Source organism: Parus major, chromosome 6, assembly GCF_001522545.3.
Source record: "Parus major isolate Abel chromosome 6, Parus_major1.1, whole genome shotgun sequence".
In the NCBI taxonomy this organism is placed as follows: domain Eukaryota; kingdom Metazoa; phylum Chordata; class Aves; order Passeriformes; family Paridae; genus Parus; species Parus major.
The window spans coordinates 3,049,414-3,068,524 of record NC_031775.1 but is presented as its reverse complement, the minus strand read 5'-3'; the positions used below and the strand labels follow the sequence as shown (position 1 = coordinate 3,068,524).

The following is a 19,111-nucleotide window of genomic DNA, read 5'->3' as shown; positions in this document are numbered from 1 at the left end:
TTTAAAGAACTTCTTTTAAAGAAGTTTGGAAGAGCTAGACCAACTTCTGCAGCATTAAGATGGCAGGTCATTCCCAAACTGCTCTTCCTCTCTCAGAATTCTATGGAAAATTTGCTTCCATGAGCCAGTTCATCTTGCAATTGGTTGGTGGCTGTTATCTGAATTACAGATTCCTGAAAGAAATGAAACAGCCTCATTTTTCCTTGGCATCTGTTAGATTATCTGAACATCATCAATCTCTTTTAGGAGCTCTCAGGAATCTGTTTAAATTCATTTCATCCAAAAATCCCATTTTTCCCATCTAGAAATCTGACTTGGAGTGGGATTTATAGCAGCCCATTGTGAATAAATTGTGTTTTTATGGAGAGTGCCAAAGAAAATGAAAGGAATTTTAGAGTTAATTTAAAATCTGGAGCCTTATGGTTTGTTTTTGCATTCCAGCCTTTTTCACTCCTTTTCCAAAGGAATCTCAGTATTTTTCCTGAAATATTTCTTTAGTAATAAATCTAAAAATGACTCCTTTGAAATCTAGTATCCAGCACAAACCTGTAAGGTACTTATAAATTATTTATTGTTTACTAATCACAAAAGAATGGCATCTTCTAAATAATAACAAAAAACAATGCTTCTTCATTACGAAAAGTATTTTATATACATTTTTGAAATATGGTAAAATGGGGAGTTATAAATAAAATAACAATTATATTATTTATATTGTTATATAAAAATAATTCATTATAAAGAAACACATCTAAAAATGTGCCTGCTTAAAAAAAAACAGGAGAAATATTCATGTTTTCATGTCTTGCTTTTATTCCCTGCTGTAATTCGTATTTCTGCTGACTACAGAATTGTTTCCAGGGGATCAAAAATAGCGGCCAAATGCTGTTCAGCTCTGGAAGTTCTGATCCTTTAAACAAGTCATTAATTCTGGAATTTGATGTGTGGAATAATTAAGTAGCCTGTAGTTTATTACTGCTGTTAGAGTCACTGTTATGGGCAGTTGTTAGAAGTAGAATTTATTTAACCTTCCTTTTTATCTCTTTTTTTTGCAACCAAACAGATTCAAAGAGTAAGTATTTATTTCCAACTTTGTTTCTTCCAGCTTCCACAGCAATACTGACAATTTTTGTTAACAAAACTTATTAAATGTAAGGGCTTGGTTGTTTTTTAATTTCTGTACTCAACTTGCTCCTGAACTCCTGGTGTGAGGAGTTTTAAAAGTGATTTATTTATATGGCTACTCGGTGTCAGTGGGGTTTAGCAGCCACATCACCCTGGTGGTCCTCCCCACACGAGTAGCTTTGTTTTCTAGACAGAGAACAGAAATTTATTTTGCAGTGATTTTACTCCATATTAAGAAAAAAAGAAAAAAGAATGTTTTTCAGGAAAAACTATTAATTGAACAGGAATTTCCCAGCGTTTTTCCACTAAGAAAAATGAGTTGTGAGTGGTTAAGGGGGAGTGGCATCAAACTGAAAGAAGTAGGTTTAGATGGGATATTGAGAAGAAATCCTTCCCTGGGAGAGTGGGCAGGCCGTGGCACAGGGTGCCCAGAGCAGCTGTGGCTGCCCCTGGATCCCTGGAATTGTCCAAGGCCAGGACTTTGGGGCTTGGAGAAGCCTGGGATAGTGGAAGGTGTCCCTGCCCATGGAAGGGCGTGGCACTGGATGGGCTTTTTAATGTCCTTTCCCACACAAACCATTCTGGAATCTGAGAAACTATGTGATTCCACCAAATCAGAACAACCAGGATCTGGAAAATCCAGGAAAAAATGATCATGTTACTACTTTGATGAAGACAAAATCTAGGGCTGTTTGTTAATCACAGGGCAACAACATAGAAAACCTCACATTTTGGCCGTGTTCTGGGGTGTTCCTGATGAGTGTTTCTCCTTCTTCCCATGGCCTTCCAAAGGCGACAGGCTGAGTGTGCCAAGACTGCGAGGATCCAGATGGCTCTTCCAGCAGGAAAACCAACAGGAGCCGTGGCAAACAACCTCTATGAGGAGCTTGGAGACAGCACCATGTGAGTATTCCTTGAGATCCATCCTGAAAATCACTGCCCTGGGCAACCTGGGTTAGTGGGAGGAGTCCCTGCTCATGACAGAGAGTGGAATGAGATGGGTTTTAAGGTCCCTCCCAATCCAAACTATTCTAGGATTCTGGGATCCTATGAAATAGTTTCATGCAGTCTCTGTGCACAAGGTTTTCCTCATTCCTCAGCTGCTTGGGGTTCTCCAACATCCAGAAAAGAAACAGGCTGGGTCTGGAAGGTGGGAAAAAACCAATTTAATCTTCTTGTAATGCATGGGGGAACCTATAAGAGACGTTAAGTGGGCAAAAAGGTCTCACTAGATGGTTTTCCTAAGAACAAGATCCTACAGCAGGTCACTGCTGCCAGGATTGGATTCCATGACACATCCAGGCCATCATTCCACATTTTCCAAAGTTGTTGACTAAACACATCCAATAAAATCCATTCTTACCTATTGCACACATCTGAAATGATAATTCCCTGAAAATTGCTGCCCTAAAGTCCCAATTTCCTATAGTAAGAAGTGCTCAGTTTGTTGGGGCTTTTTTTTTTTGTTCTAAGTTTAAACCTGTTTAAATATTGAAATTAAAGGAACTGTCAAAGCACAGAAACCACTGGTAGCTCAATAAATGCATCTTTTACCTCTTACATGCTCATAAAATAATAATCTTGCAAGGCTGCCTTTCTTTTCATGCCTCTGTAAACCTGAAGTTGATGGACTCCAATAGCAATTTAACCCTCAGTAGGAAAATACTCCAGACAGTTATTATTTTTCTGATACTGGGGAGGTTGTTGATAAGCTTTGCCACACTTCCTCATCTCTATTTATATTTGAAAGCCAAGGAGTGCTGAAGAGCCCAGCTTGAATAATATTTGGAGTAGGTAGGGAGTGAGTGGATGGTGGAAACGAGGATTGCTCTGTTTTCAGTTGTGATTTGTTTTGCCCAGAAAGCTGAAATTTTCCAGCCGCTGTGATGGAGTTTATAAAATGTTACAGGACCATGACAGAGCTTTAACTCTTGGACAACTGGCTGCAGTCTCTGCATGTGGAATAATTCCAGGGTTTGAGCTTTTATGGGTAAATAGGGGGGCTAAAAAATGCTGGGAGCAGGAATAGTTTCTCCTCAGAGCTGAATTTCTGCCTTTTGCCTTTGTCAAGTTATGCTTGGGCAGAAAGGGAAGTAAAACATGTGAAATAAAGTTTTTTTGAATAGGGGCACTTCTCTTTGTGAGTCACATCTGCACCCTTATGCAGGGAGGTGCCAGCTGGATAAAATTCACTTTTTTTGCACTAAACCAAATTTCTGCTGAAATTAATTATGTGATGCTAAACCCAGAAAAAGCCTTGTTGTGCTGTGTTTTATCTGCAAAGGTTTTTTGGGGTTTAGTACTGCCCCAAAGAGGTAACAGTTCCCAGATCTGCAGTATTGACTTTGAGGCTTAGGTTTATGTTAATTTGAACAAAAAATAGTCTTCATTGCACCAAAAAAGGTGCTGTAGTTGGAATATTTTCTCTCAGATGTCTTTGCATACAACCAAGGCTTATCCGTCATGCTGAGGAACTGATTAAGCACAGAAATCCTTCAAAGATAAATCAAAATCCATAGGATTTGCAAGGAAATAACAGGCTTCAGTAAATAAAATTACAAATTAACTTTTTCTTCCCCATTAAATATTTTACTGCAGGTATACCTTAGGAAATTCTTATTTGGGAAAAATCTTTTATTGCCATTTTTCATGAGTTTTAGTTGTCCTAAGTCTGTCATCTTTCATTTGCAGTGTCTTGTTTACTTTCTTTGGAGTTTGTAGCAAATGAAATGGAACAAAGCTCTTTAGTTTTAAATCTGCCTTGTCTCACCATTTTCATTTTTCCCTGTCTTTGGATCCTTAGGCATCAGTAAGTAAGCTTATTTCATTGTCTTAGTATTTGTAGCTGGTAGAAATTAGTTAATTTTCCTTCCAGAAATTCCCATCCAGCCTTGCAAGGTGAAGTTCATATTTTATTTGTCCATTGAGCAGGAAAGACATTTACTGGGAAGTTCCAATACTTCTGTGCTTCTTTATCCCTCTTCTTGGAAGTAGAGAGGGGAAGGGTGATTGCTGAACTTGAAAAGCATTATTTCTAAATCCAAAGGGGCAAAAAAATCCAAACCAACACTGAACATGAACAGATTGCTGGGAGTTCATGGATTTATGGCTGGGTTGAAACCGTCCTTGGCTGTCAATTCCAATCACATGCAAGGCCTGTAGAGTCTTTGAGTTCACAGAAACTGAACTCTCTGGCCCTCAGTGATCGAAACAGCTCCACACAAACAGAAAAACATGGTGGGGTCACCTCAGCTCTCAGAGGCCTCATGTAGAGCGAGGAAGAGGCTGAGGAGCTTTTGAAATAATCTGCTCCAGTGGCAGAAAGGTGGTGGCACCTTCTGCTGGAGGGGCTCCTTCAAGTTCAGTCACTGCTTCTCTCACCCTTCAGTAGATTAAGTGCTTGGCTGACCTCAAATTTGGCTTGTTCAGAAATCAGAGTTCCTTTATAGCTCAGGGGCTCAGCACAGGAGGGACCTGGAGCTACTGCAGAGAGTCCAGGGGAGGCACCAGGATGATCAGAGGGATGGAGCAGCTCTGCTGGGAGGAGAGGCTGGGACAGCTGGGATTGTTCAGCCTGGAGAGGAGAAGCTTTGGGGTGACCTCACTGTGGCCTTCCAGGGCCTGAAGGTGGTGACAAGAAATAGAGAAACAGTTCCAAGGGATGGAGGGCCAGGACACAGGGAATGGCTTCCCAGTGCCAGAGGGCAGGGATAGATGGGATATTGGGAAGGAATTGTTCTCTGGGAGGGTGGGAAGGCCCTGGCACAGGGTGCCCAGAGCAGCTGTGGCTGCCCCTGGATCCCTGGAAGTGTCCAAGGCCAGGTTGGACACTGGGGCTTGGAGCAGCCTGGGATAGTGGAAGGTTTTCCCTGCCCATGGCAGGGGGTTGGATCTAGGTCACCTTTAAGGTACTTTCCAATCCAAACCATTCTGGGATTCTCTTAATTAGTGTGAAGTTGTTTATTTTTATTCATTCTTCCCAGAGGAAGCCTTAGGCACACCCAACTCTGGCAAACTGCAGTGCTTGGGGAGAGTATATTCAATTTGTGGAATTTGCTGGGTTGTTGTTTTGTTTTTTTTTGCAAATGGGAGAATGATCCCGGGGTTCTGTGTGGGAATTCCAGTCCTCCTGGCTCCCTGGAATATTGGGAAGCTGGGGTTTCCCTGCCTGGGTGATCCCCTGATCAAAAGAGAAAACACAAGAAATGAAAGTGTTTTGTAGTTAAATACAACCCTCAGGGGATTTTTACATTGTAAATAACTTGGAGGAAGACAAAGATTTCTTAATTAACTCCTTCTAGGTATTTAAATTTTCCTTCCAATTTTACTAAGGAATATATAACCACTAGAGATTAATTTCTCATTAATTTGGATTTAGTTGTGTTTTCTGAGATGTGAAACAATACCACCAAAACCCATGTAATGATGTGACCAAGATGTCTAAAATTTCATTTTCCAGCATTCACAGAATCATGGAAAACTCCTTTTTTTTCCTCCCATTCTGTTACCAAAATTCACATTTTGGTAGAGACAAGGCTTAGAATTTTTAACTCAAAACTTGTGTGAAAATACTGGACATCTCTAAGTCACTAAAACCAGTCTTAAATGGTATTTTAATTTGTGCAGGTAGATAAGATTGCTACTCATGCTGTACTTTATCTCTGCCTGAAACAGAGTTAAATTTCTCTTTTATTTGAGAAAAAATAAATCTCATAAAATTTTGAGAAAAAATAAATCCCACTTCAGCCTGCAGTGAGCATTATTTAAAATAGGCCTCTAAAGGCACTTTTCTAGCAGGCAGTTTGGGGGTGTTCATTTTTAAATTCTGTTTCTTTTCAGATCTGCTCAGAAGGTTGTGGTATGAAAAATATTTGAGGGAGGAGAACTGCATCTGTCACTGGGAGGTGACACATGCAGTTCAGAAGAAAGTGGCGAGACCTCCCACTTTTGGTGTAGAAATTGGATGTTACCCAACCACAGGGGCTTTTCATTGGTTTCAACATGACGAACATGAAATTCATACGCACAGGAGATTAAATTTATTCACATATTGATACTTCTGTGATGTTACATGTTTCTAGGTGGATAGGCCACAATATTAACTGATAATTTTGAAATCTAAGAGGTTTTTTTAATGAGAAGTGAATTAATTTTGGAACTCACCAAGTAGCTATGCAGCTTCAAATTAAAACAAGCAGCAGCTTGTTTTAATTTTTTTCCTTCCCCCTTAAAGAAGATGCAAAAGTAAATGTCTTGCCAGCAGTAGATGTGCTCTTGCTGTTGGGTTGTAGTTTGCTAAAAGTGATTTAATGGCTCTGATTCATGTCATAAGTTCTTTTTTTCTCTCTCTCATAAGTACCTATGTCCATGCATGTTTCCTCACATGTGATTATCTTCTTTTCTTTCAAGTCTTTTTCTTCTCTACCATTTCCAACAAAGCAGGGGAAAAAAGTCAGTCTTAGAAGAAGGAGACCGACAGAGAGTTATAAGCAGCTTTGCTTCCCGTGCTATAGAGGCTCACAAGCAATCCAATATCAATGGATCCCTGAACAATAACCTCCCCAAATCCTCGAGTAACATCACTTTTTTGTCCGATGAGAACCCGCTAACAACCCGAAACCCGTTGTACGTGGAAGGTCTCCCTCAAAGCCCTGCTGCCGCTGGGTTCCTACGGAAAAGGAATGATACTTTAGATACTCTTTCTCCTTCAAGACTGGCCTGGAGAGAGGCCACTTTTGGGGGCAGCCATCGGGCATGGACAGTGCCCACTCACCTGACCAGGAGGCACATGTCAGGGTCCCTGGGTAGGCCGGTTATCATGGACCCCATCCAGTGGCAGCAGCAGAGACTCACAGCCAAGGAGGAAGGAGCTGAAAACCCTGATAGCAGTGACGATGTCAGCAGTCCACTCTTCCAAAAGATCAGTGGCCCCAAGCTGACTGTGAAGGAGAAGGCAAGGCAGTTTGAGGCACTGCAGGAAATGAAGCAAGTCAGGTCTCCCGAGGTGAAATCCGCACGGTCGCCCACGCACAGCGCCGGTGTCCAGGAGGGAGAGAATGCTCCAGAGCAGTCTCCCAAAAGTGTGGTGGCTTCTCCCCACCTTCGCTCCTCCCCTCTGTCCTCTCCAACACCTTGTGCTGAAGGAGTTGAAGCGGAGGCTGCCGTGGTCCCCGCTGTAATCGTCACTCACCACGACGACCCTCAAGAACATTCTCCTCCACCAACTCGCAAACCAACTCCTCCGTCTTCTAGGATAAAGAAACCACTTTGCCAAAGTTTTCTAGCTCCTCAGACCAAAGAAAATGTAGAAAGCATTCCAGATCCGCCTAAAATTCCCCCACCCCCACCTCCACAGCTGCCACCTCCACTGCCACCACCACCTCCATCCCCTCCTCTGTTGCCACCACATCCTCCGCCTCCACCCACAGTTTCTCTTCCTTCTTCTTCTTCCTCTCCATCTCCTCTTAGCATGCAGCTCCCGTCCCCTGCCAGGCATTCCAAATCCCCTGCCAAACAGCCAGCTGTCCCCACGCCAGCTGCAGTGCCAGAGCTTCCTCCGCGCAGGGAGCTCAAAGGAATTCTTAAAAACATTCAGAATTTGGCTGCCATTGAGAAGTCGGTGGCCAACATGTACAGCCAAATAGACAAGAACCACCTGCTGCCCAAGCACGTCCCCAAGCTCAAACCAGCCCCGACCCCGGAGCTCCCAACTCCAGAAGCCGCAGCTGAGCACAACCAGCAGAATGGGAACTTGAGCTGCGTTGTGGAGGAGCTGGAGAAACGCTTCCCCTCCCAATCAACAGCTCTGTAATGCTCACGGGTGGATGTTCCCTGCTTTTTTTGAGTGGGAGGACTCTAATGCAGCACACAGTTTCTGCCTCAGACTCTCCAGAAATCCCAACTTTCCCCCTTTTCCCTGCTGTACACAACTTACCCACTCCCGATCCCAAATGGAGAGACATTGTCCTTCCCGTTCACTCAGAAATTTGTGATGTAGAATATAATTCTCCAAGTCTTTTTCTCAGAACTACATCTTTCTGGTTCTTAGTCTGTTTCCTGGAAGTTCTTGGGGGAAACTGTCCATTTTTACCCAAGGATATGGCATAGATGGTGGCAGGCTCAATACTTCTTTAAGCAGCCTTCACCGTAGGTAACATCAGTCAGATTTTTCTGCAGCTGTGATTGGAATCTCTTGCTTTGCCCATAAAACACCCCACCTGGAAGGAATCTTCTGCCACATATAGAGCATCTTTGCAAGGAAGGCCTGGGAGTAGCAGGCTCAGCTTCGGTGAGCTGGGTTATTGGATGGGCCTTGAGAAACCTGGGATGGTGGCCCTGCCCATGGGATGAGTTTTAAGGTCCCTTCCAACCCAGGCATTCCATAATTCCATACTGCATCTCCCTGCTCCATGGGCTCTGCTCTGCTGACATTTTCTGGCAGCTCAGTTCCTGTCTCCAGTCAGAAGAAGGCTTTGCTCTAGTTTTCTCAGCAAATGTGGCTGTGTCCCCACTCTTGTTCTCCATCTTCTGCCTTCCATTGCATTTTCTTTTTTATATTGTAACTGCATGTGAAAAGTTTATATTTTGTAAATTCCTTTCATGTACAAAGCGTTTGTTGTTTGTTTTTTATGATTTTGCATGTGCATGTTGTTGCTCTCTTTCTTTAATTTTCATGCTGGTCTGTCACAAGCTGAAACATCTCAATTAAATTGTAATAAAGTCACTCTGATTAGTGTCACCAGGTGAAGGGTTTCCAAGTACTTGTAAAAATCCACATAATGTGGATTTACTTAACATCTTTTATGCTCGCAGTCATCTAAATCAGATCTTTACATTTACATAAATATGTAAATTACAAATGTATATATAAAGTAAATTAGCTTGTCCTTTGAAAAAATGGTAAGTAAAAGCAGTTTGGGCATTTAAATGTTTGGTTCAACTTGCAGGTTTCTTTTCAGTCCTTTGCCAAAAGAAAAGAAAAAGTTTAATATGACAATTTTGAAAAACCATATTGGGAAAGGCAGATATTACCTAATGAAGCAAAACTAAAATTCCAGTTCAGTAACAAGGCTGTAATTCAGAGCAAAAAGGTAATTAATTCTTTATCAGACTGTTTATCAGACTCATCATTTCCATGGTGCTTGGCTTTTTCTCTTTTCTCTTTGTTTTTTTGTTGGGGTTTTTTTAAGTCTGCAGTTAGGACATGTGTGGATGCTTCAGTCAAAAACTGCTCAAGGTAGTTTCTCTTTCTTTCTCCTAGTGCAAACTCCATTAACTCCATCCCACAAGTTGTGATGATCCATTAGAATTTTCCTTTATTTAAAACCTTTGTTGGGATAGGTTGTAGGATCAAGGTAGTTGTAGGAGTAGCTAAATGTGTGAGGGGAGGGATCATCCTGTTGTCCTATTTTTGCTGTAACAGAATCTGTGTCATTTATGAGATGTGCACATTTTTGATGCTCAGTTCTCCAAAGATGGCACAACTGCAATGTTTTAATAATATTCCCAAAGCTCAGCACCTGTTAGGTGGAGAATTTTTAGGATTGAAGAGCCAGAGAGGTAATATGACTTAAATGTACCCCTCTGTGTTCCACCCTTGCTCCTGATGAGGGGACAGTGGGAAGAGAGCAGAGATGGGCATGAAAAATTATTGGGGTGCTCATGTTCAGAGTGGGTCAACCCCAAAGACAGAAATTTAAATTTCAGTACCCAAGTCCCATGTTAGAGCTTGTAAACGGCTGCTGTTGTGCAGATCTTTACATCCCCAGTGAAATATGACACAAATAGGACCTGATTTTGTGGTATGTAAGGTCACATAGCAAAAATTGAGGTGTTTAGTCATTCACAGCATAAACTCCAATGGTTCAGTTTGGCTACAAATAATTAGGATATTCCTTAAGCAGAAAGAGTGGACATCACAGAGAAGTTCCACTTTAAATATTTAATTTCATCATTTCAGAACAATCTGGGAGGGGGTCATGGCAATCAACTCTTCACTGATGAGGAACATTTACTTTGTCATTCTGGAAATTTCTATGAAGTTGAAAACTTTACAAAACTGGATTAATTTTGTCTGGATACAATGCAACATTTTTTCTCCTTCTGGCTTTTTGAAATAGGTTTTGTTTAAAAAATTGCTCTATTAGACTGGGAAAGAAGCTGTACCAGTGAAATTCTGTTCCATTGAGATATCTGGGTGCTGCAGGGGAAAATGTTTAAAACAAAAAGAGAAGAGATTTAGATGGGAAGGAATTGTTCCCTGTAAGGGTGGGGAGGCCCTGGCACAGGGTGCCCAGAGAAGCTTGGCTGCCCCTGGATCCCGGAAGATGTCCAAGGCCAATTTGGAAGGGGCTTGGAGCAGCCTGGGATAGTGGAAAGTGGGTGGAGGTAGAAGAGGATGAGCATAAAGGTCCTTTCCAACCCAACCCATTCCACAATTCTGTGGTACTGCAGTTCTGCAGCACTACAAAGGATTAGATCCAGTGTAGGAGCTGGTGGCAAGTTGAACATCTGTAATAATTTATATTTTTATATGATTTACCCCCTCCCAGGTTGTCTGACTTGGTCAGTTGGGGTCCTCCTCCTGTGACCCTGTATTTATCTCTCATGCTTTCATCATCAGCTTGATGAGGCCAGGTCCTGAGCAGGAGCAGAGATGGCATCAGTGGAGAGCTCTTTCGTGCAAAGCTGGAATTGAACCGTGGTGTTATCATTACTCATCCTCCTTCCCAATTTGTTCTCAGTTCCAGCTCTGAACTGGAGGAAAAGTCTTCATTTTAGGAGCCAGGGCAAACTGATAAGTAGTTGCTCCGTCTGAGGAATACACGTAGCACTTGGGATTTGTGATGATTCTGCTTTTGATATGAAAACAGATTTAAGTTATGGAGAGCAAACGCCTGTTGGGGTGCAAGGAACTGGGGAAATGCTGCTTTAGGCAATTCCCAGTTCCTCTAACCTTTCAGCAGTAAAAGGTTGGCACATCTTGTCCATGTGAGTTCATTCTGGCTTTGTCTCTCCCCTTAAGTCCCAGCTCCGTGTTCTGGCTGTCCAGTTACCCCATATCCTCACGGGCTCCATGGCCTCGCTTCCCATTCCACACAGAAGATTCCCAGACTGCAGTGGTCCGGCTGAGAACATTTCCCAGAAGCAATCCCTCCCCCTGTGGACAGCTTTAATTCCTTCCTGGAAACAAATGATGTTGTCCTGACCTTTGTCTTTGTGCCAGAATAGATCCTTGTGCTGTAGTGAGTGAATGGGTATTTTATGTCTTTTGGGGACTTTTTGTTCCTTCTAATCATGGCCACACAAAACTATTCAAGAAGTATCAGCAAAACTGATCACACTGCTATTTTTATGAAAGTTGAATTCCAAATTTAATTAGAATTACTCGTATTATGCCTTTAATCTGCAATATAGTGCAATTAAGACTAACAGACTTCCTTCTCCTCAGACCTCCTTTATAGGAAGATTGTTGTAGGCAATATGGAAACTAAATCCAGCATTCCTCAAGTGGGCTTTGAAAAGTCACAGATCATCTTTGGATGATAAATCTTCATTTCAACTGGCCATGAGGTTTATATTATATAGGCGACAGCATTAATTCAATGCTGATAATCAATTCCATGTACTGAATATTAATAGGAAGATTTAGAGATGGGGATATTAAAGAATTAAAAGGATTTCTCTGATCTTTATTATTTATTTAGTGTAATTAAAGACTTCCCCATGACTGCTAGGTTAAGCCTAACATAATTTTGAGCATTTACCCTTTCCTTCTTAAAAACCATAAGAAAAATAATCCAGACTCATCCTTAAGAAAAATTCCAAGGTCTAAATTTTTGTTCTCTAGTTTTGACTAAACCATTTCAATTTTCAGCCAAAAAATGTGGAAATAGAAACCTTGACAGACATAAATACATTGGTCATGCCCAGGAATGGCTCTAAGAAAATGAATTAAACCAACAATAAATTCCCCATAAGATCAGAAGAACAAAGCCTGTGGCGAAATAACTGCAGATAGCAAAGAAAAATTTAAAAAATAAATAAAAAAAAAAGGCATCTATCTCCCCTCCCAATAAGCAAATGTTAGGAAAGGTGTAATTGGAATGATAATGTTGGTACAAGAAATTAGTAATGCAAGCTCCAGGGCAATTTCTGATGGATACAGAAAGTCCAGGAGTAGGAAAGGTTGTTCCACTGCTTGAGCAGACGTGTGAGGGAATAGTGTCCCTCTGTGGATCGTGGGGAGGGGATGGGGCAGGGCCTCTCCCAATCCCCCTTTCCCTGTGCTGAGTCTCTCTGGATGCTCTGGCTCTCTGGCTCTTGGGGATTTCTCCTCATCCATTCACAACCTAAAGCAAGGAAAGATCCCAAAGCTTCTCCAACCTTTCCCATGCAACAATCCCTGTGTCCAGAGCAAACACAAAGAAAAACATATTTGGTATTAGAGATATGTATTTCTTTCCATGCTAATTATATTTCTAATTACATACTCTTTCGCCCCTCTCCAGCAAGAATGGCAATGGGCATCTTTGTGCAGGCTCACAGCATTATACTAATTTATTTCTTTTCTTTTTCTGACTTCCAGGCGAGGATATGCACAGCAGGAGGTAAGGCCAATGCCCAATTACCTTTAAAATATTGATGATACTAATGTGCTTTTCCTTCTGCCCTGATCTTATGAGACCCCACATGGAATTCTGTGCACAGTTCTGGTTCTTCCAGAATAAGAAGGGCATGGAATTGTTGGAGCAGGTCCAGAGGAGACCATGAAGTTTCTGAGGGGTCTGGAGCACCTTCCCTATGGAGCCAGGCTGGGAGAGCTGGGGCTGCTCAGCCTGGAGAAGGGAAGGGGGGGGTGGAGACCTCACAGCTCCTTCCAGGGCCTGAAGGGATACAGGGAAGCTGGAGAGGGGCTCTGCATTGGGAACTGGGGTGCCAGGACACAGGGAATGTGTTCAGACTGACACATGGGGAATTCAGGTAGGATATTTCGAAGGAATTGTTCACTGGGAGGGTGGTGGGGTCCTGGCACAGGGTGCCCAGAGAAGCTGTGGCTGCCCCTGGATCCCTGGAAGTGTCCAAGGCCAGGCTGGATGGGGCTTGGATCACCCTGGGATAGTGGACAGTGTCCCTGTCATTGCAGGGAGTGGGATGAACTGAGTTTTAAGGTCCCTCCCAACCCAAAACAATCTGGGATTGTGTGTTGTGGAACTTACGAGTACTGAGTGCTTTAGAGACCAGAGATTGAAAGTGATTCAGTAAGTTTATGAGCCATAGATCCCCTGGGCACTGAGATCCGTTGTGGCAGGAGTGTGACCTCCAGGCTGGGAGATTGCTGTTTAACCAGCTGCCAGAAGCAGCTTCCCAGGGAATTCCCTCCACGCCCGCTGTGTTTTCCAGTGTCACACCCAATCACCTGCCAGGCAGGGATGGGGCTCCACGGACCTTCCCTGCAGCTCTGTGAGGTTTGCTGCTCCTGAAGTATCATTTTCACCAGAAATTAATAACAGGGAGAAGAGTTTCCTTCAGTACAATCTCAATAATTGGAAAGTTCTCCAAAATACTTTTCTATCATAAAGGTTGAGATTTGCTGGTTTTGTTTTTTTTCCTCTCTGCACAGCTGGTTTGTGTCTCCTAATTTAAATACAGGATTTAGTTCTCTTGGCCTCTGGTAGAAGTTCTTGTGTTTAGTATGTCAGGCACCACAAAAACTGGGAAGTTGATTTTATATTTAGGCAAAAGAAATGGTGGACTGTGAAGGGATTTTACTGTGTCAGGTACTCAGTGTTCTCACAGGGTATGGACGTATCCAGCTGCCTGCCATAAAAAAGTTCCAAAGGACCTATGGTTTCAGCATTTAGTACTAATCTTAGACACCAATCACCTGCACTTTAATTGTTGCTGCCTAATTAACCACTTTCTCATTTCCTTTTGTAGCAGCAGCAATTGCTGAGACCTTCTCTTCTCAGACCAGAGGTACCACCATTTTTAATTTCTTAATTGTTCTATAAGTTTTGAAATGGCTTTTACATCATTTTCTAATAAGAACTTGTCTCTCTCAGGTAATTTTCCCCCCTGGTTCTTAGATAAAAAGAAAAGTTCTGGTATTGTAAGCCCAGTTATGTTACTTTAATTAAGTACCTTAAGTTTACTGCATCTTGGTGCTTTCAAGGCCAGGTTGGATGGGGCTTGGAGCAACCTGGGCTAGGTGGGACTAGATGGGCTTTATGATCTCTTCCAAACCACTCTGGAATCTGTGATTTTCCCCATGATTATCTTTCAGTGGCTTCCACCAGCTTCATCCCACAGTTTCAGATTTCCAGACACAATGGTTCTATTGCTCTCCAACTGCTATCTGATTTTCCCATGTGTAAGTCAGCTGCTGATGGATTACTGCAGCTGGAGCTGAGCTGAGCAGTTGGTGCTGGAAGCTTTAGCACCTTGCTGTGCAGTGCAATTGCAAATCTTTCTATTTCCAATCTTTTAGGCCCAAATTTTTTTCCAGAATAAGCAATAAGAGCAAAGATGTGAGATGTAGGTATTTTTGTGCTACAGGATGGGGATCATTTCTGCAGTCAGAAGAAGTAATTACATCATAAAGAATAATAAAATCAGTAATTACATTTGGGCCTTTTTCACACTGTTTGCATTCAATCAGTGTTTCTCTTTTCCAGGAGTTGAGTATGGAGTCTGGAATTGATCCAGGGCAGGAATACTATGGCCAGGATTACTACAGTTATGAGCACGGGTATAGTTCCATTTTTCTTCTTTATTTCTGAAAGTGCTGCTTTTCCAAGCTGGTGATGTTTATTATTCCAGCACTTAATCGTGGGACTTCCCTTCACCTCAGGATTACTTTAATCTTTGTGTCCACAAAGGCGTGAACCAACAACAAAACTCTTTTCAGAGGTTAAGGGGTGTGTGTGTGATAATTCCCTGCTTCTTCAGGAATGTCATTATTCCACTTACAGAGTGCACATCCCGTTCCTCATGCTGGGTTTATATCCTTTGTGTGTGTATTTCTGCTTCCTGGGAGATTAATTTCCATCACCTCCTCCCCTTGTGAGTTCAGGGATTAATCCTTTCTTCTCCCAGTTTCCAGCCAGCTGTTGGACTTTTAAATTCCCCTCAAAAATTCTGCCTTGTGGCTTTCTAAATTTCCCTCAGAAAACACCATCCTGCCTGGTGGCCTTTTGAATTTCCCTCAGGAAATCCCATCCTGCCTTGTTCTGATAAAGCCCATTGGACTGCAGGCTCTTCAGGAATTACTGCTGGCATTCTCCAGAACTGATCCCAGAGAAGCTGCTCTTTCATTCCATGATTATCAAGAAAGATCCCAAAAAAAATCAGGTGGATTGAAGGAAGGTTGATGTACTTAGAGGACCCTTGACTGATCCAACAGACCTCAAAATTCAGGTTACCCTAAGGGGCTTGTGGCTGCTGGAGCAGAAGGATGTCTGGGATTTGGGTGCCACTAAGGGAAAAAAAAGGAGTGAGAAGAACAAGGAAAGCCATTCCCATCCCTCTGGATGTGAACACGTGCACTGCTGGCTGTGTGATGAGAGGTGTGAGCATGTCTAGGCCCATCCTGAGGAGCTGTGGTGTCTCTGGCAGGTACGAGCTGCCGCAGTACGGGAGCCGCCGGCGCCTGCTGTCCCCGTCGGGCATGTACGACGAGTATGGCGAGGTCGTGGTGGAGAGTGACGGTGGCTACTACTACAGTCCCCACGGGCCAGCAGCAGAAGAGGTAAGAAACAAATTCTGGAGGGATCATTCTGTCCCTTTAACAGATTGAAGGGCCACCAAACCTCATCAGTTGTGCACTGGAGCTGATTAGAATTGGGTTTTTTATAGATCAGTGTTAAGCATTTTGGCCCTTCTGGTGACCCGTAAAGTTTGTCAGCATTAAATTCCTTTTGTTTTCTAGGCACAAAAAAGAATTGCCAAGTTTCTGTTAGTATCCATATCTGTTTTTAGTTTGAAGAAAAATCCACTTCGGTAATTCCATTTTTTATCATTACCAAATAAGGAAATCTTCCAGTATTTGTAGGGGCCTACAAGGGAGCTGGAGGACTCTTCAGCAGGAACTGAGGTGACAGGACAAGAAGAACGGCTAAAGACTGAAAAAGAGAAAATTTAGATGAGATATTGGGAAGGGATTGTTCCCTGGCAGGGTGGGCAGGCCCTGGCACAGGGTGCCCAGAGCAGCTGTGGCTGCCCCTGGATCCCTGGAAGTGTCCAAGGCCAGGTTGGACTTTGGGGCTTGGAGCAGCCTGGGATAGTGGAAGGTGCCCCTGCTCATGGCACTGGGTGGGACTGGATGGGCTCTAAAGTCCTTTCCAATTAAAACCACATGACTGTACAAGTCTATTAGTACTATTCTTCCTGTAAATGATGGATTTCCAAACAGTACCTGAACTCATTTGTCCTAAAGTTGACAATGAAATCTAAAAAAAATTTTAAATGTTGGTGGCAATAAGAAGACAGTCAATGTAAATGTTTCTTTTGAGAAAGAAATGTCCAATTTTCATAAATGCCCAATCTTAATCCATTATTAAATGAGAAGACAGAATATTTCATTGTTTTCTCCATTGCAGAGTCAGGTATTTGTGCATTTCCAGCCTATTTTAGAACTTTCTAAATCTCTAAAATTCAAAAACGTTTCCCATAACTTTGGTAAGAAAACTGTTCTAAGACAGGTAAGTTCATTTTGATGCTGGGAAATAAATGTTGCATCTTTTTTAAACCTATTTTAAGGTACAGGTTTTCACAATAACTCTCTTTCAAATGGTAATCAATTAATTTTCATAATTTGCAGGGCATGAGTCCAGTCAGAGGCCCTCCCAGCAGAGGGCCTCAAATGGAAGGGAGACCTGTAGGTGTTGGGATGGATCTCAGCCAGGGTCCTGGAAGAGGATTTAGGAGCAGGCAGGAAAAAAGAAGGCTAAAGGCAGTGATGCATTTAAGTCGTGTGTCAGTCAGTGCCCACAAACCTGTAGGAAGAGCTGAGTCTGCCCGTTCCCGGTGGAAGAAAGCAAAGATATTCCCAATGATCCTGCAGAAAGTGAAAGGCAGGAAAGATTCCAGCTATGCCAAGCTGCTGTCAGCTCGCCAAGCAGACGGGGACAAACCCATGATGATCAGGGGAAGCTACTTCCAGAAATCCACGGATGACAGGCCCTCCATGAGAAAACTAAACCACGTGTTGAAGCGCATCAGCGTCTCCAGGAAATTCCAGGAGGGCCTTGGCAAGGATTTGGCGCGTGGAGAGGAAGGGTCTGAAAGGGATGAAGCCAAGTCGGGAGTTTCAATCAGTATCACGGCAGAGAGTGAGCAGGAGGACAGTGACTATGAGAAGAGGAGGAAGAAGAGGAGGAGGCGCACCTCGGATGAGTCCTCTGAGAAGAGCAGCAGCTCCGGCTCCGAGTCAGAAGACAAAGACTACTTGAAAATAACCCTGGATCAGGATGAGGCCACAGAAAGCACCGTGGACTCCGATGAGGAAACTGGGGATTTGGAGGATTCTGATGAGGACTCTGAATCCAGCTCCAGCAGTGAGTCAGAGGAGGACTCATCGGAAGAGGATCATGATGAGGAAGACTCTGAGAGCGATGAGGATGGCAGCCTGTCCAAGAGCTCATCCACACGGAGCTCCTACAGCAGGTCAGGGACCAGTGAGTCCAGCAGCAGGAGAAGCACAGAAATGTCCAGTGTGAAAAGCAGGGCAGGCAGCTCCCGTGGCAAACGCTCCAGCCAGAAATCCGTGAGCTCCACTGCCTCAGGTAGTGACAGGGATACGAGCTACAAGAAAACCTCGGGATCCAGCTACAAGAGCAAAACCTCCTCTGCCAGTGTGGAAATAGAGGACACCATAGAAGAGGTGTCAGAAGAAGAGGAAGAGGCAGAGGAGACAGCAGATAACTCAAAAAAGGCAGTTTCTAAAACTGCCAATGCAAAAGCTGCTGGAAAGGGCAAGGGAGGACACTCAGCTGCTCCTGGTGAGGACAGCGAGGAGGAAAGTGAGGAAGAGGTTGATCCAGAGGACAGTGACAGAGAGGACACTACCAGTAAGAATGAATCTTCTTGCCTAGACAGTGAAATCAGTGCAACTTCCAAAGGTACCACAGGGACAAAAAGCTCAGGTAGTGCCGCGTCTGGGAAAACTGCCACGTCCCCTGAGACTGAGACTCAGAGCTCTGACACCAACAGGAAAGGAATGAAAACAAGGAAAAAGGTGTCCCAGGAAAGCAGCCAGGCCAAGTCAGATGAGCCCTTGGGTACTGGAATTACGGAGCCAGAGGCCACGGGTGATTCCACCTCCTTTTAAAGAGGAGTGACAGTAGGTGGTGGTTTGCAGTGAGGAGTGGCTTTGTTTGCTGTGCCTTCTGTGTGGTCTTTCCTAAGCAATACTGATGGGCTGGAGACAGCCAAAAGGAAAGGGCAAAGCGTAATGATCCAGCTTTTCACTGTCCTTGGGAGAGAACTGTGGAAAACCAAGCTAATTCCAGCCCTGTGGATACATATATTTATATACATACACATATATATATACACACACTGTAGATGTACTCAGATATAGAAAGTTTCGTTTTCATGGAGCAGTGAAACTTGGGATTTAGGGAAGAATGGGAATGATGAGGAGGAGGATGTAAAGATTTAAAAATCATCCATGTGTTCATTTTATACATTAATATTGTATTAATACATTTGCTAATCTTCAGGTGAGTTCTCTGCTGTCAAGGTCAGCTCTGTTTGCAGGGAGGACAAGTGGAGCTGCAACGAAACAACATTCCCAAAATTGCAGGGGATAATTGGGAGAGCTGGGATTGGGCTGTTTCTGGATCACAGATTCAGGTTGCACACACCAATGATGCACAAGCCAAAAATGCTGAGGCAGGAGTGAGCTGGGTCAGGAAAGGAAATGGTTTACATTTCCCAACCTCTGCCTTTCCTGTCTATCACAGTACAGTGGCTTTATTTTATT

At 43.2% G+C, this 19,111-nt stretch overlaps 1 protein-coding gene across 5 annotated transcripts in view; it reads left to right on the top strand.

Moving 5' to 3' along the window:
* PCDH15 (protocadherin related 15) overlaps positions 1 to 19,111 on the top strand; it is a 538,462-nt gene that overhangs the window by 517,372 nt on the left and 1,979 nt on the right. Inside the window, exons 34-40 of one of the 5 annotated variants that reach the window (XM_033515675.1) lie at positions 1,064 to 1,072; positions 1,918 to 2,028; positions 12,713 to 12,734; positions 14,065 to 14,103; positions 14,802 to 14,875; positions 15,742 to 15,874; positions 16,946 to 18,466. In XM_033515675.1, coding sequence (XP_033371566.1) covers positions 1,064 to 1,072; positions 1,918 to 2,028; positions 12,713 to 12,734; positions 14,065 to 14,103; positions 14,802 to 14,875; positions 15,742 to 15,874; positions 16,946 to 18,454 — 1,897 coding nt within the window. In that variant the 3' untranslated portion in view covers positions 18,455 to 18,466. The remainder of the gene's footprint in view (positions 1 to 1,063; positions 1,073 to 1,917; positions 2,029 to 12,712; positions 12,735 to 14,064; positions 14,104 to 14,801; positions 14,876 to 15,741; positions 15,875 to 16,945; positions 18,467 to 19,111) is intronic. The other 4 variants (XM_033515678.1, XM_033515674.1, XM_033515676.1 and 1 more) reach the window with 4 other exon arrangements.